Raw genomic sequence first — 27410 nt, forward strand, 5'->3', positions numbered from 1 at the left:
CGGATTTTTGTTGAGATAGAGGGGCAGGGCGAAGTGTTAGGGCTGCATGGCCCTCCAAACAGAGGTTTTTCAGAGACCCACTCCAAATGGCTGCGCAAGCGACCAAAGAAACCCACACACGTGAGAATTTTCTCTGTTAACAATTTAAAAATTAGTTTAATGTCGTTTCAATGTATTATGCTCCTTTTCTTCATAACAAGCATAAAAAAATCACTAATAGTATGCTGATGTCTCGGTAGCTAGCTTAGCTAAATTACCTGTTCCACCTTAAATAATCCAGCAGTTCTGATGCCTGAAGCGCCAGAATGTAACTGCCGCTCCATTTAAGGTGAAACAGGAAAATTCGAACGAGAAACTGGTGAATATCTGACTTCAGCTTCATATCACTGAAGAATCCGGGGTGGGTGATAATAAATAATTGCCCCCCCCTTTGAAGGCATATTATGCCCTAAATGTAACTAAAGCCCAGCAGTGAGGAGCTGAACTTTACCCTCCTCTGCTGTCACTGCAGACTGGCAGGGTCGCCTACAGAGCAGCACTAGTAGCTGTTAATGAAGTAATGCTCTTTTTATTTGAGGGTCCCATTTCGTAGTGAAGATTTCAACCACTACCTTTTGTAACTCAGTTCCAAGGGGCAAGGAGACACTCGAAAACAAGGAGTAGAGGTAAAAATAAGAAATGGGATTGGGCCTTAGTTTTCAGCCCCTCGGTTTAAACACAATTGAGTTTTTATGTGGGGTTTGTTTAATACGGTTTCAGGCGTTTGCCTGGTTCCACCTGTCAGTAGTATGTTCCATGCTCCATACAGTGATGCTTTTTAATTTGTCAGTGCATGAATATGGAATTCAGGTGATGCGTATGTTCATAAGTGTGTACATGTTAAATATTTGACAACAGCTTTGAATGTGGCTCAGCCAATTAGATTTGTTAACCAGCACTATACCTTTTATAATTTATATGTTTGATTTGATTGGATTCTGATTTTAGGCTTGCTAGTTCATGATTAGCACTGACAAATGACGGCTAGTTATCAAGGAACTGACAAAATTTGCATCCCTATTTTGTATCTAAATATTCGTCTGCATTCAAGCCCACATTTGTAAACCCAGCAGTGGTAGACAGTAACAAAGCAACTGTAATTCGTTACTGTACTTATGTAGTTTTTGGTGTATCTTTACTGGAGTATTTCCATTTTGGGCGACTTTTTACTTTCACTCCACTACATTTCAACTACAGATGCGGTTTAGTAAAGGAAAACTCATTTGTGAACCTGTGTTTAAAGCAAGTTTTTATTAAACTTAAACTTGTAACTAAGTTGTAAATAAATCTTAAACTGAAACTTTGCTTGTTCACAAAATGTTATTTCAGAGCCACTCAGTTCTACCTGATGGAAACTGTTTGCCTTCAGTGTTTTGTGCTTATGATGATTTTAATAGACATCAGCGTCACTAATTAATGACATTCTATTAAAAGACTGGTTTACCAAGAGAGACACTGGAGTATTTTCACCTAAAATGAGTTAATGAAGAAAGAGTCTTGTTACAAAAATTATAAAAGGACATTAGAGCCATAATTAATCTTTTGCTACTTTCACTTTCGATACTTATGTACATGTGAGGGCAAAAACTTTTGTACTTTTGTACTCAAGTGGAGGTCTAAAGGGAGGACTTCTACTTTTACTTTTACTACAGAATAGTCATGGCTCATTTTGACTGTTCACCATTTGCACTGTTTATTTTATAGTGCATTAAATAATTTGTTGCCTGCATCTTTTTTTATTTATTACATTTTGTACTGTTGTCACTTTATCCTCTTATCTGCTGCTGTTTTGTGTTCAATGTAGCACTGTGGCTCCAGGGGAACTGTATTCTGTTCCTCTTTCAACACCTGACTGTAATGAGCAGAATGTCAATAAAGCTTGACTTGGCTGGCCTACAGCAGCACTAAAGCGAGGGCCAAAAAAAATAATTTAGCCAGTTTCCTCCTTACTTCAAATATAGTCAATCGGCCAAGACATGTCTGCTTCTTTATTTCTGCAGTGAAGCTAGGAAGCTAATGTAGCTAACAATTTAATGAAAGCTTAGACTACATCAATTAGCATTGTGTGCATGCCTAAATCATCACACACATGCCTCAAATAGACTTGCTTATGTGGTTTCAGACACTGTATGACATACTGTTATCTATAAAAGTAGACAAAAGCACGTCAGATGGCTAAAAACTGTATTAGCAGCCATGTGGAAGCTCTTACTTTTGTCCACTTTTATAGAGAACATTGAGTCAAGCATTGTCAGAAACCACATACGCCGTTAGAAATAAAGGTTCTGTGCAGGTACATTTTTCCTTCATCAAGGTACAAACAATGTAAATGTGCCCTCAAAGGTACAACAGTGGTTTTAAGGTCTGATTGTGAACCTTAAATAAGTTTTTCCAGGTGAAAAGTTCGTATTTGTATCTTTTCATAACCAAATGTTTTCAAACAGAACAATAAAATAAAAGCCTGGAGGCGAGACGGGGTGTGTGGAGTCAGTACAGCTTAGAACATATCATTTCAGTGGATTATGGTCCAGTTATGTTCCCTGACTAAAGGTTCTGAGATGGACCCTTGAAGGAACCACCCCAGTGTCAAGAGTGACAGTTTAGTACCTTTATTTCTGAGAATGTATGCAGGGCATTTTAAGATTACTAATTATCAATTCCAGTGCAAAATGAAAGAAGAAAACTTCAGACACCAAACAAGTGCATATCAACCACATTTGGGCTAAGGGGGGAAATCTGACTTTGTAGGAAAAACGATCACTATAACCATAGCCATCTGATACTCTTAGTGAGCCCACCAGTTGGCAGCCCACCAAGTCTCAATCTCAACCCACTCACTTTCAGTTTCATAATGACTGGGTCATGTTCTCAGCACAACTATTAAAAGGGGTGAAAAGGGTTCTTTGAGTGATGCCACTTTTGTTTCCCTAAAGAACCATGTTTGAAATAAGATTTCTGAGAGTGAAGAACTTTATGTTTAAAGAAGCTTCACACAGTGTAAAGGCTCTTTACCAGCAGGGCTCGGCAACATGCATCTCCGGAGCCACATGTGGCTCTGTTACTGCCCTGTTGTGGCTCCACAGCAGAATTAGATCTTTAGGTAAAAATAAAATAATCCTTCTTTGCAGTAAAATTGTTCGTTCAACACAGTTTTAACAATAAATGGTAAACGTTGGAGTTAATGTGTATCTGCTAATTCACCCTTTAACCCTGAAGGTTGACACGCAGACTGCTGGTCAACATAGCAACAGACAACAGTCTTGCCTAGCTAGTAGCTAACAAAAAGGCAAAGAGAAAGATTTAAGACTAACATCGATAATTTGGAGACAAATTGACTTATTTGCATTTATAATCACTCCAGATGGTTTCCTGATATGTTTAATCTGCAACGAGAAACTGTCAAATACTAAAGAGTCGCGATGCTGAAGTCAGCTTCTCATTCGCCAGCTTCTCCTTCGAATTTTCCAGTTCCACCTTAAATGGTGCAGCAGTTACATTCTGGCACCATTTAAGGTGGAACGGAAAATTTTGAACAAGAAGCTGGCAAATGAAAAGCTGACTTCAGCCTTGTAAAAAGTTTAATGTCGAGAGACATTTTACAAGAAACTATTCTACTTTTGCAGAAACGTTTCCTGTCGGAGATGCGAGAAAAGCGGCTATAGCTGAGCTAAAGCTTAAAGCAGAGCAAAGTAAGTCTGTGTTTTCGTTGGTAAAATGGACATAAAATGTTGTGGCTCCCAAAGTGGTTTGATTTTTGTTGAAAGGACCAAATGGCTCTTCTTAAAATTTTGGGTGCCGACCCCTGCTCTATACCAAGAGCAGTATTTTTCTTTGAAACTTTACATCATGTGGAAGCTATTTACACTCACGCAACTGATTTACAAAAATGGTTCTCTAAAGAACCATCAAATGAAATCTTTTAAGGTAACCACAAGTGGTTCTTCTATGGCGAGGCTTCCCATCCAGGGGTTTGTGGTGGCATTGCAGGGGAGTTTGTGAGACTGTGATGAAAATGTCACTGTCAAATCAAATTTTAATTATAAATATACTTCTTTTACAAGTAAAAGAGCCAAATCCAACATTGTGTGACAAAAAGACGTTAATTTTCCAATCGATAATGCTCCACTCAGTCATTACTGAATGGAGCATGTCATATGATAAGTGTTGTACAGTGTAATTTACTGACAGTATGACAGTGTAGGCTACTAAATCATTCTGCGTCTATCATTTTAAGTGTGTGATACGTGTGAAGCAGCTTTCTAATTTAAGCTTATTTGAAAAGACATTTGGAAACTAAACATGCAAACCTGTCCATAAAACCATTTTATTTAAAAAATGCTTAGGAATTTGCTTCATTTAGCCTATTTAAATCTTAATCTCAAGTGCCCAACCCCCTAAATGCGCTAGGCCCACCGGCAGGCCCGAAGTTTCATTACACACTTCTATAACCTAAGAATAGCTCAGCCAGTTTGCATTGAAGTCCCTGTAGTTACTGAATAATAAGACTTAGTATGTAATAATCCTGTGATTTTAAGGGGTTAAGGCAAATCATTTATGTTGAAAGGATTCCGGCTGACACAAAAGGTTGGGAACCCCTGTTTGAGGGCATTGCAAAAAGAACCCATTCTGGCACCTTTATTTATGAGTGTGCAGACTTGCACTGGCCCTGTTTTGAATGCAACAGCATTCAGAGCTCCTCACAGTTATTTATTCAGCAAATTGCTCACAGGTGTTCTGCAAAGAGGAACATGTTGCCTGTGGATATGAAGCAGAAATGAGGAGATGTGGGGCGATAACTCACGGCGAGTGAGCGATGGGGCTATTTGTGTGTAGATGCAGCTGCAGCAGGTGGGGGGCACTGTTGCATCTGAATGCAGCACCACACACGCCATTTAGATCCAGCTAGTAGTTTCACTGCAATCAGAAAAATGAGTCTGTTTTCTGTTTTAAGTCCTGAGCTACTGGACGGTGAACAGCTCCTATGAGCTGATTAAATATGGTACCTATATGAGAACTGAACTTTGATTTGAACATTGAGACAAAGAGCCTTTAGGTGCATTTAAAACAGATTTAACATTAACTTTATACTGCATATATTTCATGTCATTCGTAATAGAGGTACAGCAGTTTATCACATGGGAGTGATAATGCAGGGAATATGACCCTTGGACTACTATTACACTATAAACGTCCAGGTCATAGAGTATTGTTATCTTTTATGTTATGCAAGGCAGATAAAAGTACAAATTTACTTTCAGTTAGAAATGGAGCAATACCACACTTTCTTTTTCAACACTGATACTAATACAGCCTGTAGGGATGCCGGTTCAATATGTTTGCTTTAAAAACAGCTGAGCTTTAAAATGAGCTGAAGCACTTCATATAAGATGAGCATCTAAAACATGGGCTTTTTTGTGCACACACTTAAAAAAAGATGGTTCTTTAAAGGTTCTGCAGTAAAGAAAATGGTGCAATATAGAACCATGAACATACTTTGCATGATTAAAGGGTTCTTTGCATCGTGAAAATGTTCTTCAGACTGATGGAGAATGCGTTTCATTTCACCTTTTTTGTTCTATATTGCAATATTTATATATATATATATATATATATAAATATATATATAGCAATAAAAAGGTTCTAAATAGAACCATCTACAGCACAATCTCCATCAATCTGAAGAACACTTTGCCTGATTACAGGGTTCTTTGCAATGTGAAAACATTTGTCAGATCGATGGATCTTTTTTGTGCTATATAGCACCAAAAAGGGTTCTTCTATTGTTACAGGCTTGACGTACAACAGACGACTCCTTTTTAGTGCTATATAGAACCCTTTTCAAAAAGGTTCTACAGAGAACCATCTACAGCACATGAAAGAGTTCTTCAGATTGATAGAGAGTGTCTTTTATATAGTTCTATACAGAACCTTTTTTGTTCTATAAAGCACCAAAAAGGGTTCTTCTATTGTTACAGGCTTGACATCGTGACAATAGAAGAACCCTTTTTGGTGCTATAGAAAACTCTTTTCAAAAAAGGTTCTATATAGAACCATCTACAGCACATTCTCCATTAATCTGAAGAACACTGTGCATGATTAAAGGGTTCTTTGCATCATGATTTTTTTTTCAGATTGATGGAGAGTGTGTTTTATATGGTTCTATATATAAAATATAAGTACCGTAACATATTGTGTATTGTGAAAATTCTTCAGACTGAATGACTATATATATCAGCGATGACTATATATGTGTATAAATATATTCCTATTATGACCTTCCTTATGAGCTTAACGGGGAATTCCTTCTGATTCTGTGATGTAAACAGAGTCATTCAGAGAGGTTTAGTGTGAAATGGTTCATTGTGGTGACAGGAACCAGGGGTCGCTACAACACAAATATAGGCATTTTACATGTTTTATACGTAACGGTGATGATAGTAAAATAGCCATAAATCTTAAACAGTATATGTTTTCTTTGTACCATCTGCCACAACTGGATTAAAATAAATGGATTACGGCCAAAACTTTATCACAAAACAATGTCTCAGGCATTAGGCAGCTTATTCCTAACCATTCTGTGTAATATCTTTCTTTTTAAGAGGTAGTAAACTCTTCAGGACGTCTGGTTCCATTCACCACCACTGCGAACTATTCTTACCATTTAAATATGTAGAAATTTGGTGGAGCTCCCCTTTAATTATGCTCCAGAGCAAATTTACTTTTGGTTTTTAGATGTATTTGGACAGCCACTGGGAGAAGAGATGAGTCAGGTGTGACCTGAGAGCGCTATGAGGTAACACGCACCTATCAAACACACCTTTAAAGCACCTGTTAGATCAGCGTTTATAGAGCAGCAGATAATATGAAGCTGTTCGGACGGTTTGCTTGAGGAAGTCCCTGAATATTGCGGGCTGGGATTGTTCAGGGATTTTATGGGCGTGACGTTGACGTGACGTCACGTGCCTAGAGCCGGGAGGCAGTGTGTGTATGTGAGTTTCGGTACAGAGAGAGAGAGAGAGAGAGAGAGAGAGCTCAGTCACATACACGGCGGAGACGAGTCAGGCTGCGTTGTGTTAGTCTCTAAACCTGAGAGAGAAACGAGCCTGTTTAAGAAGAGCGAGGCTGATCTTGAAAGTGTGGTTTAAGTCGTGGAAAAAGCCCAGAGACCGTCACTGAGCTCTAAGGAGACAAGAAGTGGACTTGAGTGCTTTCGGTTACGGACACCTGTTTTTTTTTAAGCTTTTTAAACCAAACTACTGTTTCGGCGTTGAGAAATCCTCGTTTTTTGAGACACCATGCTGTGGGATTCTCCTCTCAGCTCCACAGGACTCTTCGGCTTCGTCTTCTTCCTCATAATTCAAGGTAAGAATGGCAATAAAACGAACGAGGCTCAAGTTGGTTTCCCTTTGGCCAGCTTCTCGTTCGAATCTCACCGTTCCACCTTAAATGGTGCAGCAGTTACATTCTGGCGCCTCAGGCGCCAGAATGTAACTGCTGCACCATTTAAGGTGGAACGGGAAAATTCGAAAAAAAGTCATTTCTGTGAACTTCGGTGAAAGCTTTCCTTTGGGATCAGCTGACTTGACCGAAGTCCCTGAGTTTGTTTATATTCGACACATTAGCCTAATATTAGCATTAGCGCCCGTTCCCATTTCTCTCCTAACTTGGCGATAAAAGTTAAAAAAAGTCGTTTTTATTATTTAGCTCGTACTCCGTCGTTATCTCTTCGTCTTGCTTATTTAAATATCCGCTCTCGGTTTGACCTGACCGGTTTCGGTCTTTCGCCATTTTCCGTTTTCCAGTCAGGCTGCCTGAGGTGTGGCCAGGCAAGGTATTTTTCCTGGAGGTGGTGGTGGCAGGTGTAGCCCTGTAGCCACTTAGCGATACCACTTCTTTGAAATGGAGGAAAACACCTCGCTTATCTTTCTTGCCTTCCTTGTCCTCCTTTTGTCATTCATTTCCTTCGTGTTCTCCTCTTTCTTCACTGAATTGTGTGAATGGGTTTAGCCGTAATCAGCTAGCCAACCGCGCAGCTTCGGAAAGCAACAGGGTGTCGACCGTTTTTACCGTTTTTATTTGAATTTAAAGGGGAACTCCACTGAAATATATCAAAATTTCCATATGATTCTAGCGGTTCAGAGATAAACTGCCATCCAGAGTGGTTTGACTTACGTTATACATATCCTCTGAGGTTTTATATGTAACGTTGACGATAAAATAGTGGTCAGTTTGGAACAAATAAGTTTTCTTGGCCTTAGAGCACTCTTGCTGGATGAAAATAAATGGATTAAAACACGTTTTAGACCTAAAAGGAATCACAAAAATACTGTGTTAGGCATCAGGCAGTGAATTCATAACCATTTCATGTAGTAACTTTCTGTGAGGGAGCTTTTAGAGGTGGACGTCTGGTTCCTATCACCACCACTGTGAACAATTCTGACTCTAAGCTTCGAGGTTTGGGCCTAAAATGTGTTTAAAATCCATCCATAGTGGAGAATGCCTGTTACTGTTTTGGTTACATGCAGATCTTTGAACCAGGAGACTAGGATGTCTGTCCACAGCAGTGGCGTCCAGTCCTGGAGATCTACCTTCCTGCAGAGTTTAGTTCCAGCCTGTGTCCCATAAGCTTCCCATCTCGCTTACTTAACTCTAAGGCTGTGTTCAGACTGCAGGTCAATCGGATGTGTTTCTCAAATCAGATCTTTTGAGACGACTGTCCGCACCGTTATTTGCAAGTGATCAGATCAGATTTGTGGGTTCAGGCATCACTGACTTGTCTGCATGGGTTGCTGTGGGAACGACGTAGGCGTCAGTAATTGCATCATCTCGCCCTCCAAACTCTTCTGAATTCTCTGGCGTAAACATGAATCTTTGGCACTCTTCTTGAATCCCAGCACTACCGTCAGTCTGGGTTTGACGTTGTTGTTGTTGTTGTTTGTTGTGTTGCGTGTGACACATTGAAATCGGACTTAAGCATCCAGAGCGTCCAGACTGAGACACATGAGTAAAAATCCGATTGGAATTGTGTTTCAGTCCACCTCCAAATGTGGTTCCAATTGGCAAAAATTGGATTTTTTGTGGGTTTTTAGGTGTCCAGACTATCAAAAATCAATCTGGATACACCAAAATTGGATTTGGGCTGGCTGTTTGAACTTAAACAGTCGTTAAGAGTGGTATGATGGGGTTCATTGTAGAGCAGGGGTGCACAACTCCGGTCCTGGAGGGCCGGTGTCCAGCACATTTTGGTGATTTACCTGCTCAGCTACACCTGATTATACTCATCTGTTAATTGGCAGGTTTAATGGGGGTGTTTGAGTAGGGAAACCTCCAGACTGTGCTGGACACCGGCCCTCCAGGACCGGAGTTGTGCACCCCTGTTGTAGAGGAGCTTGGATGTCTTTACATTGCTGGCGATAGGAATTTTGCCCTGTCTCTTTAGCCTAATACATCTGATACAGCCAATCAGGGACTTGGGAAGAGGTTGATTAGCTGGAGCAGGTGTGGCAAATTGTGGTTGGAACTAGGCTCTGCAGGAAGGTAGCCCTCCAGGATCAGGGTTAGAGACAACAGATCTACTGCAATACTCGGATTCTCCACTTCGTGATCGAGGGTGTCATGGCTCATCAAGGCCTTGTAGCCTTTGGGTGGTTTGCTTAGTTTGCTTTATTCCATTTTTACCATGTTTTGCCCTTGGCCAGCTCACTGGGGGCTACAAAGGCTGACTGGTGGCTCCGGTTACCTTGGCTGGTAAATGTTTCAGTAGGTGTATTCACCTGGTGTCATGTTGGTGAATGAGATCCAGCACCTGGTGGCTTCTCATCCGCCAAGGTGCACAGAAGTGGGGGGGGCGGGAATCAGACACGTCTTCATTTTTGTGTCCCATGGCCTCGTGGGGATCACTGTGCAAATCGCAGTGACATGGTGGGAAAAGTTCTTTTGTTCCCTGTAAAGTGAAAGGACGCTGTCGCTCTTCGCCACTCCAGAAACGCAGTCGCGTCCTCTGACTTATTCATGGAGTGGACCTTTTTCTGCCCGAGCGTGTTTCACAGTACATCAGCCGCGCTTCACAGAGGGAGCGGGAAACTGGAATAAGGAGACAAAGGGTTTGTTTTATTTATGAACGAAGCGGCGGAGGTTGGAGGGGAAAAAAGGTTTATTCTACGCACAGAAAAAGGGGCCCCTGACGTGTGCTTCCTCTCTTCATCCGTTTAGCTCGGCGCCCTGGGAGCTTTTTTCCTCTGCAAACAGCAGGGCGACATTTTTGGCAGGGTCGGAGCTTTTACAGAAGAGCTACACCAGTTTTTTAAAAGTTGTGCATCGTTGAGATGTGAACAGTCATCCAGAGTGGTATGATGGACTTCATTGTAGAGGGTCTTGTTTAATCGGATAGAAACTGTATTCCGAATGGCCTCAATCAGACCAGACTATTCCAATTGAGGTGTTTACATGGACGTGTTCTATTGACTGAGCTATTAGTCAGATTACTAACGGATTATTAGGCTGCATGTAAACGTAGCTAGTGTGTCCAGCATCGGGCAGTGTATTCATAACCATTTTGTATAATAACTGTCTACAATGGAGCTTTTAGAGGTGTTAAAACCTCCAGATGTCTGGTTCCTATCACCACTGCTGTGAAGTTTTTAACAGTGGTGCATTTCACATCAGACCACTCTGAATGACAGTCCCTCCAATCAAGAAGAGAACCGTTTTTTTCCCTGTTCTAAAGCCTTTCAAAACATTTGAGATTTCCATGTTATGAGCGCTGATCATGTGACTTGGGGTCATAAAGGCTTGTGCCAGTTACCATGGAGACGCAAGGGTTTTTCTTTAATAAGTTGAAAGCCAAGGCGGGCTACTGTAGTAACGTTTCTCTGCGTGAATGCATCAAGTGTGTGTGTGTGTGTGTGTGTGTGTGTGTGTGTGTGTGTGTGTGTGTGTGTGTGAGAAATGAGTGAGCAAGAGAGAGGTGGGGGTTGGGAGATCGCCGGGAGGGCAAGGGGGGAGCAGATTGACCTCATTTAGTGCTGTGAGAATAAGTAACGTACACACACACACACACACACACACACACACACACACACACACACTTGCACGCAGCGTCCAGCCCGGACTGCATGTGGAGGTGGAGTGTAAACAGGTGGGTGTAGCGCGTTGGACGGCCTCTCTGCTGGTTGCGCATCATGGATGCCGGAGTTTCATAACAAGCGCATATAGAATTAGTAATACTATATTTGTGAGAACTTCCATTGACGTCTGTATGGCTATTTTTACATCTGACCCCAACCTTCATTTCGGAGGCTATTTCAGCTCCCGTCCACACGTATCCGGAAAACATATTTTTATTTTCTGCGTTTTTATACCCTGACTCCCATCCGCACACTCAGACGGTTTTCTTTATTTATTTATTTATTTTTAATTGAAAAGAAGCTCTGTCTTTTGCAGTTTTTATTTTTTGAGCATGCAGAATTGTTTATGAAATACGGTGGCGACTGGGTTGTTTCTGTGTGTTTGGCAGTTTGTGGGAGAGAACATGTTTACTGAATTCAGCTTTACTTTTTCATTAAAGCCCAGTGCGGAGGCATCAGCATGTACTGCGCTCGGTCGTTTGAAGTGGGACGTGAGCTCGAAGATCCTCAGTGATTCTAAGCGCGCCACTGTTGTTGGAACAAAATCTTGTATCTCCAGAATGGTAACTTTTATAGGAGAAGGAAAAACCTACTTTACTTTTAATGTAAGTCAATGGAACCAGAATTTTTTTGGGCATTTCTTTTGATCCATTCGTCATGAAATTTATACACAACGTAAAGGGCAACAGGCATTTTCAGATTGTCAAAAACTGAAAAACGACAAAAATGGAGATATGTGACTTGATCATTAACTTGATCATTAAAAATGTCAGATTTGGGAAAATTGCGAAGCATTGCTACAGCAACCCAAATACCCACCTGGCTATTTTTCACCTCTTAAGCTTTTATTTTCTGGCAGAAATCAGACTTTAAATATCTGAAGTATTGAGGATCTGATGGCCTGCAAGTCGAAGGCCGTTTACAACACAATGGTCACTTTGTAGAAAATCTGTTTTACCATCATGTTGTTCTTCATGAGTTCTTCCTGGGGCATTCAAGTTCTAAGAGGTATTATTGTTTTTGCATTGTTTTGTGGACAATCAAAGTTTCAAAAATGCCTCAGGTGTAGTCGAAGATATTTATTTCCTTTTTTTTTGGTTTTTTTTTTACTTAAAAGTTTTTTAGATCCAGATACGTGCGTTTGTGGTGCACAAATGTCCCCACTTCTACAAAATGTTCATGCTTTCCCATCGTCATGAAGCGCTCTGGTCCTCACAAAGGGCGAAATACAAGCACGCACACAGCGTGTTATAAATCAGGCCTTGTAACTACAGGGGTATGAAGCTTGTCCTAAAAACAACAGTCTTCCATTGCTCTTCCCCTTCCTCTCCCTCCACCCCTCATTCTCATGACCTGCTTGCTTTTGTTTGAGGGATGTTTGTCATTGGTGTATTCAAAATCTCCACCCCAACCCCCCACATAACTAGCCTCTGCCTGATCCACACACACACAGACACGAACACCCCCGCCACACCAGCCCGTGGGCCAGACCTCAAGGCCACACTGTTTATTAGAGTCTGAGCCAGAGGACGAGGGAGGGAGGGAGGAATGAGAAAACAGGTTTATTGAAAAGAAATACAGGAACGCACTCAGTATCGCTGGAGTGCAAGCCTTTAACAGTCTCTTCAGAAGTGTGTTAGTGCAGGAGCAGGGACAAACCCTGCTCACGTCGAAGGCTGACCTTGCAATTGACCTGTCAGTGCTTTTCCCACTAATGCGTAAATTTGTCAGCTGAGCTTTACAGAGCGCTGGCAAAAATCCCACTCCGGCTAATGGGGAATTGTAGTGGGCGACGCCAAGAAATGCACACAGTTGGTGTGCAGTCTTAATTTCAGAAAATGTTTATGTGTCATGCACTATTAGCATTGATTCTTTTTTTCACAACACTTTTAAGAACAAGGATGCACGTCTGGTTGATGACAGTAGCATTGCTGCAAATGAACGTGGCTTTCAGAGTAGCGTGACTTTATTGATATGGATTGAATCAACATATCGTCCCCTTTTTGTTACCACAGTGTCACGTAATGTAAATACAGGAGGGAAACTGTCTGCAAATACCTCTTTAGCCATGCTACAACATTACAACAGCATAGCCTGCACCACTAACCGCATTCGTATGGCTGTAGTTAGTGTAGCTTGACTTGGCCGTAACGTTAAAACCACCTCCTTGTTTCTGTAATCATTGTCCATCTTATCAGCTCCACTGACCACATGGGAGCACGTTGTAGTTCTACAGTTACAGGCTGTAGTCCATCTGTTTCATACTTTGTTAGCCTGTTATTCAATGGTCAGGACCACCACAGAGCAGGTACTGTTTGGGTGGTGGATCATTCTCAGCACTGTCATGGTGGTGGTGTGTTAGTGTGTGTTGTGCTGGTCTGAGTGGATCAGACACAGCAGTGCTGCTGGAGTTTTTAAACACTGTGTCCACTCACTGTCCACTTTATTAGACACTCCTACCTTGTTGGTCCTCCTTGTTGATGTAAAGTCATCATCTGTTGCTACACAGTTTGTGTTGGTCATCCTCTAGTCCTCCATCAGTGACACTGAACTCCAGCAGCACTGAGTTCTACTAGTTCTACTACACACTAACACACCACCACCACGTCAGGGTCACTGCAGTGCTGAGAATGATCCACCACCTAAATAATACCTGCTCTGTGAGGGTCCATGGGGGTCCTGACCACTGAAGAACAGGGTGACAAAGTATGCAGAGAAACAGATGGACTACAGTCTGTAACTGTAGAACTACAAAGTGCTCCTATATAGTAAGTGGAGCTGATAAAGTGCACACACACACACAATTTCTCATTGGGCTTAATGAGATTAGTGCTTGTCCAGTCTTGCAACAGTATATATGAACACATTTGTGAGTTGGGCATGGCTAAAATCAATTAAGGTCAAGAACTACTACAGATACGGCAGCTTTTCTCTGCTCGCAGCTCTGTACTTTGGAGGCCAGCTTATATTTTACTAAACATCACTCTGCACCGCCTCTGCTTTATCGAGCTCGTGGAGGTAAACGACAGGTGAAACTTCATATCAGTCATCTGCATCCTTGGGACGGTCATAAACACGGTCCTTCATCCTCTCAATTTTTGGAGTCTGGAGCTAAAATGAGGATGAAATGGCCGAAAGGACGAGCATTTCCTCCTCCATCATCCCTCGCTCTGCCCTCCGTCCTCTCTCTCCCTCGCTCTCTCTTTCTCTCCTCCTTGTTCGGCAGATGTCACATCTCCGGATGCTTTTACAGCTTCAGAGATTCATGGAGATGACATGGCCATTTAACTCGCGCTCATATTTTAATCATTTCTCTAGTGGCGCCGGGCAGCCAACCAAAGTGTTTCAGAGTGGGGTGAGATGAGGGTGAAGGGCAGGGGTGGCTCTCTTTCCCCTCAAGTTTGGCTTCGGTTTTTCCTTGTAAATAAAGCTCTGAGGGAAAACGGAGGGATGGCCAGACGGAAGCGCACTAAATATCGTGCCACAACAGCAAGATATCAAGTCGGAATCTGTGTCTTTTATCAGAATTCTCAGATCATTTGCATTGTGTTTGAATCGAGTCATTACAGGAAAGCAAGCTTTGCATTTTATCCTGCAAGTTACTTGAAAATCTCTGTGTGGGTGAGGAATTTGCTTATGGGGAAGTTTGCTTTTCCAGGAGAAGTTCCTGAACCGGTGAATTCTGGGAGCTATGTTTTTGTCTGACGTGGTGACTAGTCGACTGAGTATAGAAAAAAAACGAGAACAGCAGTCACTTCTCTTTTAACATACAGTGAACAGAACTGTATTTCCACTTCCTGTAACTTTATGCGGGTTAGATTAGCAATCATGTTTTGCTTCATTGCATAATTTGGTAATAAACTGACTGTAATTTGGTAATTTTTCTGTTTCATACCTCTAAATACTGGATTAAATCTTATCATTAATGTTGTATAATATACTATGATTACTTTTCTGCATAAAGGCGTTGTTTATGTTGTAAATTCATTGGTGAGCCGTGACAGTTAGAGCTACCTTCAGTTTAAGCTGTAAATGCCAAAGTCAGTCAAAAACCACCTCTATTTTAATGCTGTTTTCTGCTAGCACCCCTATGGGATTTCTTATAGTATATTAGCACTAATCTAACAGTGTTGGGAAATTTTTTTTGGTCATTCTTAGACATTCTTAAACTCAGACATTTGAAGCTTGTTAAAGATGTCTGAAATGGATATTAACATATTTTACCTTGTAGCCTTGTACCTTTAGTGAAGAGTCCTGCCAGAGCTGCTGCCGTTTTCCGTTCCTAAGAGCTGAAACCTACTTAAGCTACGGCTCATGTTTAATCAGTGTTGTATCTAGAACTTCCAAAAGGCCTAGGTCAGGGGTCGTCCTCCCAAATGTTAAGAAGAGCCGTTTTGTCCTTTCCGTAAAAATCAAACCACCTTGGGAGTCGCAACATTTTATGTCCATTTTACCATCTTGGCTGTAAATGTGTCTCAGTATGTGCTAATGTGCTAGTATAGACTTAAAAATGTATATACATTGTATATGGATATAAAAGAAAATGCAGACTTACTTTACTCTGATTTAAGCTTTAGCTCAGCTATAGAAGCTTTTCTTGCATCTCCGGCAGGAAACTTTTTCGCAAAAGTGGAACAGTTTGTAAAATGTCTCTCAACGTTCAATATTTTACGAGGCTGAAGTCAATTCTCATTCGCGAGCTTCTGGTTGAATTTTCCCGTTCCACCTTAAATGGTGCCTGAGGCGCCAGAATGTAACTGCTGCACCATTTAAGGTGGAACGGGAAAATTCGTGGCAGATTAAACATATAAGGAAACCAGCTGGAGTGATTATAAAAGGATATTAGTCTTAAATCTCTCTCTTTGCCGTTTTGTTAGCTACTAGCTAGGCAAGATTGTCTGCGTTGCTATGGTGACCAGCAGTCTGTGCACCAACCTTCAGGCTTAAAGGGTGAATTAGCAGATATACATTAACTCCAGCGTTTAAGACCGTTTATTGTTAAAACAATCAGCAGAGCGTTTTTTGAAACTCGTCCCAAACACTGGAAAATCGAAACGTGATTGATTTGCTTCCTCAGTCTGTAAAGTTCATCTAACGTGTAATGCCTTCAGTTCAGCTCCTGAAGTCCTAACCAATAGGAGAGCTCGCTCAGCTGTATCTACTTACATACAGTAGATAAAGATGCTTTGTGTTTGGGCAGTTTTTGGTTCAGCCCTTTTGATCCAACCCAAAGTTAGTGGGGAAAAAAAAGTATTACCGTAATACTTGTGGGGTTTCAATACAACAAGCATGATAACTCTGTTAAATAAAATAAACTGCACATGTATTTTTCAAAAGTTTTAGTTATCAGAAATGATTAAGCCTTCTCTAAAGGTCTAGAAGGCCCTGAGGGTTCCCCTCTGCACAAACTGAATTACTGGCTGCATTTCAAGTCAGCAGCGACCGTTGACCCTGTTATTTCTTCTTTAACTGTAACTTACCAGTGGCCTCTTTGTAAATTAGTAACTGTTTTTTGTGCTTTAAATCCATAATCCCGTTTCATAATCCTGTGAAACGTCGTTTTAGTTCCCAACTATGAAAACACACGGCTTCCTCAGTATGTGACCACAGGGTAACCAGCCAACATGTCTGCAGAGTGGCATGTGGTTGCCAAATTGATGTGGAGCGCTTGAGGTTGCCAGACTGTTGGAGCAGGTCCTGCCTAATCGCAAGGAAAACGAGGAGGAGCCCGTCCCGGTTAACAAAAAGCGAAACGGCAGTAAACACCAACAGCGCTTGATGGGTTTTAACACAAACCGCTACTCCGGAATGCCATCCACGGGGTTTCATGATTGAGTTTGGCACCCCTGAGGGGCTGGGAATGCGACAGCTCTTTCTGTCCGTTTCTCTCGATTGGCCGTAATTCCGCTGGCCTGGGAGGGAGAGCAGTCTGGACTCACTGTGGTCCTGGACTGTGACACCGTCTGTGGCTGTTCAGGCTATTTAAAGGAATACTCTGGCATTTTTCAGCCTAATCTCTAGCTGGTGCATCTCTGTTGTGGTATTGATTACCAAGGGCAGTAATTTCAACGTTTCCTTGCACTTAAAAAAAGAACAGGAAAGCCGTTGACTTGAAATGCACTTATAAGAGAAGTCAGTGGGCATTTATTGAGTTCAGTCATTAAACTTTTATGCAAATCAAGTGTTTTGTGTAATTTGTTCCTTCAGATTTTCAAGAGGGTAAAAATTGGTGGTAGTTTGTCATCATTGTGGTGGGATGGGTGGAGGTCAGACGCTGCCTGATCGCCATGGGCACCAGAGAACCTTAGAAAAAAGGAATGAAAGGAACAGGAACTTTTGCATTATGTTGCTCCATTGTTGGAAAGTTGAATCAAATGCCATGAGAGCAGCTTTGGAAAGACTTCCTGTCTTGTCCTAACACTCCTACGGTTAGAGCAAAATGGTGGCCATTGGTTTCTGTTATGAGTTTTAAAGAGGATTTCCGCCATATTTTCCTTAAGACGTAAACAAAGTTATTCAGAGTGGTTTGATGTGAACTGGTTCAGTGTAGAGAAACCTACAGACTCAGATGTCTTTACAGTGGTGGTGATAGGAACCAGGGGTCGTCATGACTACAACTCAAATATAGACATTTTATTTACTATCCAAAACCGCCAGTGCTTGACACACATTCCCTTTTTCAGGTGTTTATTTGTAGCCAGTGGGGAAGGAATTAAACTCTACCCTGTTGTGAACGATGGTTCTTCAAGGTTTCGTTAGTAAAGGGACTGTTTCTATTTAGAACCATGAGCTCTATATAGAACCTTTTTATGCTTAAATGGTCCTTGATTTGTGTATAGAACCTTTTCATGCTTAAAAGGATCTTTGCATGGTGAAATGGCTTTTCTGTATAGAACCGTGATTTCTATATAGAACTGTTTCATGCTTAAAAGGATCTTTGCATGGTGAAATGGCTTTTCTGTATAGAACCGTGATTTCTATATAGAACTGTTTCATGCTTAAAAGGTTCTTTGCATGCTGAAACGGCTTTTCAGATTAAGAGTGTGTTGTTTATGATTCTGTGTAGAACCTTTTTTTTTTTTAGATATTTAGCTCCTAAAAGGGTTCTTATATTGTCACGATGTCTAGCTTGGAGGCGGGGTTCAGTTTGCATATGCAGTGAGCCGGTTGGCTGATCCAGTTAAAGGGCGGAGCTTTCTCCGTAAACAGACGGCATGGTGAGGGTTACTAGCTTTTCCATTCGTTTTCCAGACAGCGACTTGCCTCCTTTATAACGTCTCTTGTTTTAAGTACAGGAAATGTTGAAATCGTCGGCTGTGGTAATTGACGGTTCAGTGCTGACGCTGCAGATAGAGGTTGGGTTGAATTCCTTTAGCTCTGGCAGAGCTTTAGAAACACGTTCTCCTCATCCCTGCTAGTTTGTTTTTCCACAATAAATAAAATGGAGAGAAGAAATAATTTAGTGTGTGAGTGTGTGTGTGTGTGTGTAGGTCTTCAACCCAAGAGTGTTTTAAAAGCCCTGATGCTCTCATGAATTTGGCATGCCGGTAATTTCAACCTTTCTGCTTCCTGCTGCGACAACACCGGCGTGTGCTGGGCCAGGAAGTTCTAATGCACAAGTTTTCCTTGTGATGACATCATAAATTCCATGTTTAATCATTATGAAACCACTCGTCAGTCCTCATTTTATTCTTATAGCACTTACACCCATCAGGCATAACATTTATGACCATGTTTCTACGCTCGTTGTCCATTTTATCAGCTCCACTTACTATATAGGAGCACTTTGTAGTTCTACAGTTACAGACTGTAGTCCATCTGTTTCTCTGCATACTTTGTTAGCCCTCTTTTACCCTGTTCTTCAGTGGTCAGGACCCCCATGGACCCTCACAGAGCAGGTACTATTTGGGTGGTGGATCATTCTCAGCACTGCAGTAACACTGACGTGGTGGTGGTGTGTTAGTGTGTGTTGCGCTGGTCTGAGTGGATCAGACACAGCAGTGCTGCTGGAGTTTTTAAACACCTCAGTGTCACTGCTGGACTGAGAATAGTCCACCAACCAAACATATCCAGCCAACAGGGTCAAGGACTAGAGGATGACCAACACAAACTGTGCAGCAGCAGATGCGCTATCGTCTCTGACTTCTACAAGGTGGACTGACAAGGTAGGAGTGTCTAATAGAGTGGACAGTGAGTGGACACAGTGACACACACTAACACACCACCACCACGAGGTGGTCATAATGTTAAGCCTGATCGGTGTGTATATGCAGCCCCTCAGGTTTCGCTCCTGAACCCAGTGCAGTGTCACAGATGAATGTGTTTAGGTGTCATAAAGTTCGTTATGCCATTATCACACAATCAGTCTTCACAGGAGAGATACTGAAACAGTGTCTCTTCATTTATTCCACTTATGAATAGTCTCTTCCTTCCTGACCTTCATGCACTCAGACTGAGAATCGCTGAATAATTACTCCGACGCTGAGCACTGAAATAATTCCGTTTAGCGACCTGGCAACCTTGGCTTGTGTAAGGTGAAATAGAGCTGTGTTGTGTTGTCCTTCCTGCTCTCCCCCCACCGCACACAGTTGTCCTTAATGTGTCCATCTGTTGTCTGAGAGTCAGCTGGGGCTTTGCTGTATCGATCTGGCATCGATCAGCAGGGCCAGCGATGCCCTTGCGAGCCGACAAAGCTTACCGAAGACTCTGAGCCCTGTCAAACTAACACCTTTCTAAAATATACATACAGGCCGGCCCCTCGGCTGGATTAAGGGTTTACCTCTTCGTCGCTCTCTTTCACTTTCCACCAAGGATTCCCTAACTTTCTGGCCGAAATGGACAGTTTCTGTGACCCTCCCCAGCTCTTTCAACCACACTCTTTCTTTCTTTTCACTTTAGATTTATGATTTGAGGCTTTTCGTCACGTCGCTAACATTCATAAGAATGTAGCTCACAACCAAAGCTATAGTTTGTGGTCTAGTTTGCATCTCATTTCATGCTTTCTGTTGACAGGACTGTGCCATCTGAGACATTTGGTTTCTCTTCGTTACTTGCCACCATATTGGCCTTTTGTTGAATGTTAGACACATGAAAATTTATGTTTGTTAAAGATATATTCGTTATTCATTTCATGCTTTCCGTTGACAGGACAGTGCCATATGAAACGTGGTTTTTCGTTGGTTTTTTAACCACCATATTGGCCTTCGTTATTTATTACACAGTTGAAAATTCATCTTTGTGAAATATTTTGGCATATTTTTTCTTATTTTTCTTGAATTCAAAGTAGATTTATAGAGATATTTTTCCGTTTTTTTCCCCTCTACTGCAAGTATCATGTGTAGTCCCCAGTTAATATGGCAATTCCCATCTGCTGGCTAGGGAAAGTGAAGGCTAGCATGTGCAAGCAAAGCGCCACCACATCTTTGAAAACTGCTGACAGCGCAATGCCATTGGACACCTCAACACGCTTGGGGGAGAACACTAACGGCCAGTTCTGACCATGTTGGCTAGCATCATTCCAAGTGACTGGTGTAGAGGGAGGAACATCCTACCCAACCAGAAGGACTGAGGCCTTGGACTCAGATTCATGAAAGTGTCTTAAGAAAGAAAATCTACGTAAATGTGTGTGTTGTTGTTTGTTTTTTTTTCTTAACTTCATTCTTAAAAAAAAAAGTTACGACTAATTGTTATTCTTCAAACAACGTCTTAAGAATTATCTTTTCTTTTTTTTTAAACTAATTTCTTAAGAATGGAAAATTATTATGTTTTTAAATGTTTTCTCAACCTTACGACAGACTCACACTTGTCTTAGGCTGTAAGAGTTGACCAGGTCAGCGTCTAAATTTGTAACGGACGCTGCTCCTCCTCCTCGACATCCTCGTCCATCACCCCACGGTCACCATCACCTCTAGATCTTGTTTGCTACTTTTTTTAAACGCTTAATTTGATGTTTTTCCTCCATTTTGCTCCTCTAAGCGGATTAAACTAAATAACTAACAGTTAATACAAATTCCTAATGTATCACAAGTCGTTTGTGGTACATGGTGAAATGCAACACAGCCTGCATAAGAAAACGGTGAAGATTTTCTTAAGAAAATCGTAAGAAAATAATTAATATCTTAAGAGAATATTTGAGATCTTAAGTTTTTTTGAGACTTGCATTTAAGAACATTCTTATGAACTTCTTAGTGTTTGTCTGAAGAACCTTCGCAGGGTTTTTCTTAAAGCTTTCGTGAATCTGACCCCGCCCACAGATGGCTGAGGCATCGATGGAGATCAAGCTCACCACCTCCTGCATCGTGGGCTCTCCCGATGTAAATGTAACTTGTTTGAATGTGACTGTGAACCCTGGCATATGCTCTCTTTCCTCCTTCTCTCGCCCCTCACACTCCCTGAGCCCTTCTCCTGGCTGTTAATCGATGACATCATCATCTTTCCTTCATTGTTTGTTTTTGCCTTTCAACTCTCCTTCCTCTCCTCGTCCTCCTCGCACCTGGTCCGCAGAAGGTCCTGTCACAGTTTGGCCTGCTTTGCCAACGGCCTGACAGCTCATCGACCGGCACTGTGCCTCGCAGAGACACCCTCGCTCTAACCTCGTAAAAGTCCTTTAGGTTCTAGGTATTATGCAGGTACAAACTCTAAAGAAATAGGTCATTATTTTGGCTCTGTATAACTAAGTTAAACTGAAATGCCTAGCAGGTTCTAGATATTCACTGGTTAATTGTGTGGTACAAACTTTTCAGTGCTGTGCAGTCATTCTGAGTAAAATTGTGGCGTAAAATATGGCGAAAATACATTTTGTACACAAACAAATTAGAGTTTTACGCAGTAAGTAACTGTTACATACTTTACCTACTGTAAACAAAACTGTACCTACATTCTTAAAAATGATGCTTCTTTATCTTAACCATGATGCTACCTAAAGTAATTACCTAGTACTTTGGAGTACCTCACAGTTATCTGATAAACAAAGTTAGGGGACCGCAGAAGACAGCATTATCACATTGTTATAGACTCCTATGCTGCACAGAAATCGAGGTACTTTGCCTTTTATCTGCTTAATAGCTAAAACCTCTAGAATTTAGTGAGGCTTTCTTGGTACTTAACATCATTTTACCTGAAATGATTTTACCGCACTTTAGACATTGTATTCCACACTTACTCAGTTAATATCTAGAACATGTTGGACATTTCACTGTAAGTTAGTTCAGCTGTCTTGGAACTGACCATCATGCTCCCTCTAGTACCTCACAGTTCTCCAAAGCATTACCGCCTCGTTACAGGCCACACAGGATGAGCAAAATACTAGTATTGCGATTATATTTCAATGCCTCACAATATATTAAAAAGATGTTCTGCATTGTTTTGACCAAAACTGACTTTTTGGATTATAAGAATATCCCGATTGATCAGAACCCGTCTGGACCCTTGACTGGTCACAAAACGTGTGATTTGGTCAGAGAGCTCTTTTACCTTTTGCAGCCTTCTGTGATGAGTATCGCGAAGGCTGATATCACGATACCGAATAACGAACGATACATCGCGCGGCCCACAGAGTGACCGCACTGGTCCCAACGACTAGATTACTCCTAGCATTTGTGTTAGCGTGACTGGCACACTGCTCCCTCAGAAAGGGCTAATACCATTAGCATGCCTGGCGTAGCGAGCCGCCGGAGAAAAACAGCAGTGACCTTTAAGATAATTCTCCACACCGAGCCTCGCTCCCTCGGGACACTTTTAAGGGAGACTGGTGCTAGCAGAGCTACTGTGGTGAACCCGTCAGCCGGCTGAAGGAGGCCTGTGAGAAAGCAGAAGCTTATGGTGAAGCTTACAGTGAACTGGGAGCTGTATTTTTGCCTGACCTCCCAAAAATGTGCTGACATTGACTAATTGTGGCAAAATAAGTCCAGGCGGCGCTTATGCAACGAATTAAAGCACAGCCTACTTCTTTCAGCTCAGTTCAGGTTCAAGTTCTCGTCTTAAGAGGTCAGTTTGACATTCACGAGCTAAAGCCAGATTTTGCAATAACTCGGCGCTAAAGCTCGTTGGTTTTGGACGTGACTGTGTTTTGGTCAGTGCTCCCAGTTTAACTGGATCCAGCTGCGGAGCTGAGCTGAAGTGCGGTGGGTTGCGGTGGTGGTTTGGCTCGTCTTCCTCGATTTGCCGTTTCTCCGCCGCTTCCTCCTGCGGTTTTGTCCCATCCGATTTATTCTTGTCGGCCTTTTAGCGGGCGAGTGCAATCCATCCCCTTTCCTCTCCAGCCGCTGCTCTCTTTCCTCTTTTATCCCTCGTTCCTGTCTCACTCGTACCCCCCCCCTCCCTCTCTGTAAGATTCTGGCCACGTAATGGATCTGTCTGTCTGCTAAAGCTCCTGTCTCTTTCGCTCGCCCTTGTCATCCTTTCCTCCTCACGCCTCCTCCCGTCCGCTGCTGCTTCTTTTCTGGCCTTTTTCTTTTCTTTTCCCTGTTTGCGTTTATGCTGATCGTTTCCCACATCTGCTGAAGTCATGCTCCTCTTAACAGTCATGCAGTGACCTCATGCTCTTCCCGCAACCTCCCCTCTTCCCCTTTTGGTGCTTTTATTATCAAGTGTTTTAAGGTCCACCTTGTCAATGTAAAGTCAGAGACGATAGCTCATCTGCTGCTGCACAGTTTGTGTTGGTCATCCTCTAGTCCATCATCAGTGGTCAGAGGACGCTGCTGGCTGGATATTTTTGGTTGGTGGACTATTCTCAGTCCAGCAGTGACACTGAGGTGTTTAAAAACTCCAGCAGCACTGCTGTGTCTGATCCACTCAGACCAGCGCAACACACACTAACACACCACCACCACGTCAGTGTTACTGCAGTGCTGAGAATGATCCACCACCCAAATAGTACCTGCTCTGTGAGGGTCCATGGGGGTCCTGACCACTGAAGAACAGGGTAAAAGGGGGCTAACAAAGTATGCAGAGAAACAGATGGACTACAGTCTGTAACTGTAGAACTACAAAGTGCTCCTATATAGTAAGTGGAGCTGATAAAATGGACAATGAGCGTAGAAACATGGAGGGGGTCATAATGTCTATAGATCGTCTATAGGGGACCATCCAAATAAAGTGTGACCGAGGTTTCGGCATCATCTCGTCATTCCCATCCTGCTAATAAAGCTTGGATGAATGGAGCCAAAGCAATAGCGTAAAAAAAGAGAGAGAGAGAGAGAGAGAGAGAGAGAGAGAGAGAGAGCGCAGAGGAGAGGAAGCAGCGACAGCGCCGTTTCTGCGGCAGTTCATTTTTGGCTCAGTTCTGAAACGAGCCGTTAACATGAAGTGGCTATATGAGCTTTTAGCTTGTGGCGTGCAGAGACATTAGAGACTAGTTAGGGTGAGCGCCGAGACAGAGCGAGCTTTGTGTGTGCCCTACTTTCATCAATTACACTCTGCCTTTTGTGTGAGTGACTGAAAGGAAGCCTCTGTCTGTCTCTTACCTGCGACTGCCTTTGAGCTGCTCTTTCTCTCTCGTCCTTTGAGGGTTGACATATAGAGAGAATGAGCGAGTGGGTAACAGTAGTAGCTGTCTTCACCTGAGTGAAGGATGAGTAGACATCATTCTCTCTCTCTGCCTCTCTCTCTCTCTTTTTTAGCTCAGTTTAGAGATGTCACTATCCCTTGTATGTGGACTCATCTGTCAGTTATAGGGACGCACAATATCAGAATCATATCGCAATCGGCCAAAAAATCGCTTAAAAAAAGATCAGTATCGGACAGATGTTTAGATTTGGCTGGTTTTCGATGACGTATCTGTTGTACTACTAAAATATTGGCATTTTGTTTATTTAACTGCATTTGTAACTCTTTACAAATTGGCATTTTCTTTCTTTATTTCTGTACTGCTAGTCCAGATAAGTTTAATCCTAATTTCTACATGTTAAAAATGCTCGGCTGTCACATTTCCATATCAGTACATCCCTAATCTTGTTTTGGAGGGCTGAAAAACAGTAACATGCTGTGCAGATCCTAGGGGTGGTTAAAAATGTGATAAAATGGCCCAGTCCCATTTCACCTCTCGGTTGGGCGAAGTGTTAGGGCTACATGGTCCTCCAAATGGAGGTTTTTCAGAGTGATATGAAAAAAAAAACAAAACGAGACTATAGAAACTCACGGATGTGAGAATTCTCTCTGTTAAAAATTACAATAACCATCATATTATCTTAGTTTAATGTTGTTTCAGTGTATTTTGGTCCTTTTCTTCATAACAAGCTTAAACATAGCTAGTAGTTTGCTGATGTCTCTGTAGGTAGCTGGCTAAATTTCCCGTTACACGTAAATGGTGCAGCGTTTCTGAAGCCTGAGGCGCCAAAATGTAAATGCTGCACCATTTAAGGTGTAACGGGAAATTTAGCCAGCTACCTACAGAGACATCAGCAAACTGCTAGCTATGTTTATGCTTGTTATGAAGAAAAGGACCAAAATACATTGAAATTGAACAAGAAACTAGCAAATACCTGACTTCAGCTTCATATCACTGAAGAATTAGGAGTGGGTGATAATGAATAATTGCCCCCCTCTTTGAAGGCAGATGATTCCCTAAATGTAACTAAAGCCCAGCAGTGAGGAGCTGAACTTTACCCTCCTCTGCTGTCACTGCAGACTGGCAGGGTCGCCTACAGAGCAGCGCTAGTAGCTGTTAATGAAGTAATTTATTTGAGGGTCTCATTTCAACAACTGCCCGTTGTAACTCAGTTCCAAGAGGCAAGGAGACACTCGAAAACAAGGGGTAGGGATAAAAATAAGAAATGGGACTGGGCCAGTATATAAAACTAATACTGCCAAAAAAAGAACTAGTAGTATTTTAAAAAAGTACAATAAAAAACTATGATTTTTTTTTTTTATTATTTATTACTAGGTCATAAAATCTGCTGCATTGTGTCCAATTAAACAAGACTGATTATGCTCTCTTTGTAATAAAACCACGCAGTTTGTCTGTGTTTAACGATATGCAAGATGGGCTCATAAAAATAATGGGACATAATTTTTAATGAAAACTATGGATGATATCCTCTTACTGCTCCAGTAGCAGGCCGTTTCAAAAAGAGAACACAAAGCCTTTGAAAGTAATTCAAATATACAGAAAATACTGTTTTATTTGGCTAAAAATGCATAAGAATGTTGAGATCTTGCGTATGAGATCCTGCTGGTGCGGGTTTCCTCCCTTTCAGTGATGATCGCAAAACTGTTTGAGCATGAATAGCTCCCCCATGTGGAGAATCATCAGCCTAACAAACACGGCTTTATTTCGACTCCTGCTTATCAATAATAAGTGTTATTGCTATGAGCATATTTATTAACAGTATTTACTTTGTAGTGTTCATCCGTTTTTACAGTTCAGTTCAGTTCAGATTACCGTGGATGTTGCTATGGCCAGAACATTCTGCAGTTTCAGTGTGGTCATATGTGCCTCTCACAGGTCCTAATTTGTGGTCAAATGTGGTCAGGCCATAATAAGCCTCTTCAGTAAAGCATCTCCATTCAGAATGCTGTGTAGTCCAGGGCTGGGTTTAATCCCCGTCCAGAAACCGACCCACAGAGTACTGTAATCTGTCAGAGTGACCGCAACAAACTGGTCGTGAGAACATTACACAGCATTTTAAAGCACTTTGTTTATAACACAGTCAAATATTTCCATAAATTTCACTGATGACCAGCCGTCTTTACTGACTAACACTGTCAACACTGATGTGTGACTGGATGATTAATAAGCTGTGTGATTATTAGATCATTAATAGGCTGTGTTTGTGAACTGCTGCTGCATTTTCAGCACCTCACCTCTTTTTCCTGTCTCTCTCTCTCAGTCCCTGTCCTACCCCTCCCTCCTCTTCCTCTTTCCTCTCTTCCTCTTTCCACTCTCACCTGGATGTCTGACTGTAAAACACATGTTATCTGTTTCCTTCCCCTCTCTCTCTCTCTCTCTCTCTCTCTCTCTCTCTCTCTCTCTCTCTCTCTCTCTCTCTCTCTCCTTCTCTCTTTTTCAGGTTGTGCTGTCCTACTTTTCCTTTTCCTGGCCTCCCTGGTTCCTCGTTCTGTGTTTATTTATTTAGATGCAGGGGGAGAGAGGGGTTTGATGGATGGATGGATTGATGATGGAGGGAAGTGGGGATGGAGGAATGCGGTGGGGGGTGTCAGAAGGAGAGATGCTGCCGTCTGTGTAGTATTGAAGAAGTGAAGCTGAGAAAATCAGAGAGAGAGAGTTTAAAGAGGTTGAGAGGCCTA

At 42.0% G+C, this 27410-nt stretch overlaps 1 protein-coding gene across 2 annotated transcripts in view; it reads left to right on the plus strand.

Moving 5' to 3' along the window:
- The first annotated feature begins 6912 nt into the window (after positions 1–6912).
- si:ch73-22o12.1 (nectin-2) overlaps positions 6913–27410 on the plus strand; it is a 112121-nt gene continuing 91623 nt past the window's right edge. Inside the window, exon 1 of one of the 2 annotated variants that reach the window (XM_036594816.1) lies at positions 6913–7401. In XM_036594816.1, coding sequence (XP_036450709.1) covers positions 7335–7401 — 67 coding nt within the window. In that variant the 5' untranslated portion in view covers positions 6913–7334. The remainder of the gene's footprint in view (positions 7402–27410) is intronic. The other variant, XM_036594824.1, reaches the window with a different exon arrangement.

The sequence above is a fragment of the Colossoma macropomum genome, unplaced genomic scaffold (genome assembly GCF_904425465.1).
Source record: "Colossoma macropomum unplaced genomic scaffold, Colossoma_macropomum, whole genome shotgun sequence".
Lineage (NCBI taxonomy): Eukaryota > Metazoa > Chordata > Actinopteri > Characiformes > Serrasalmidae > Colossoma > Colossoma macropomum.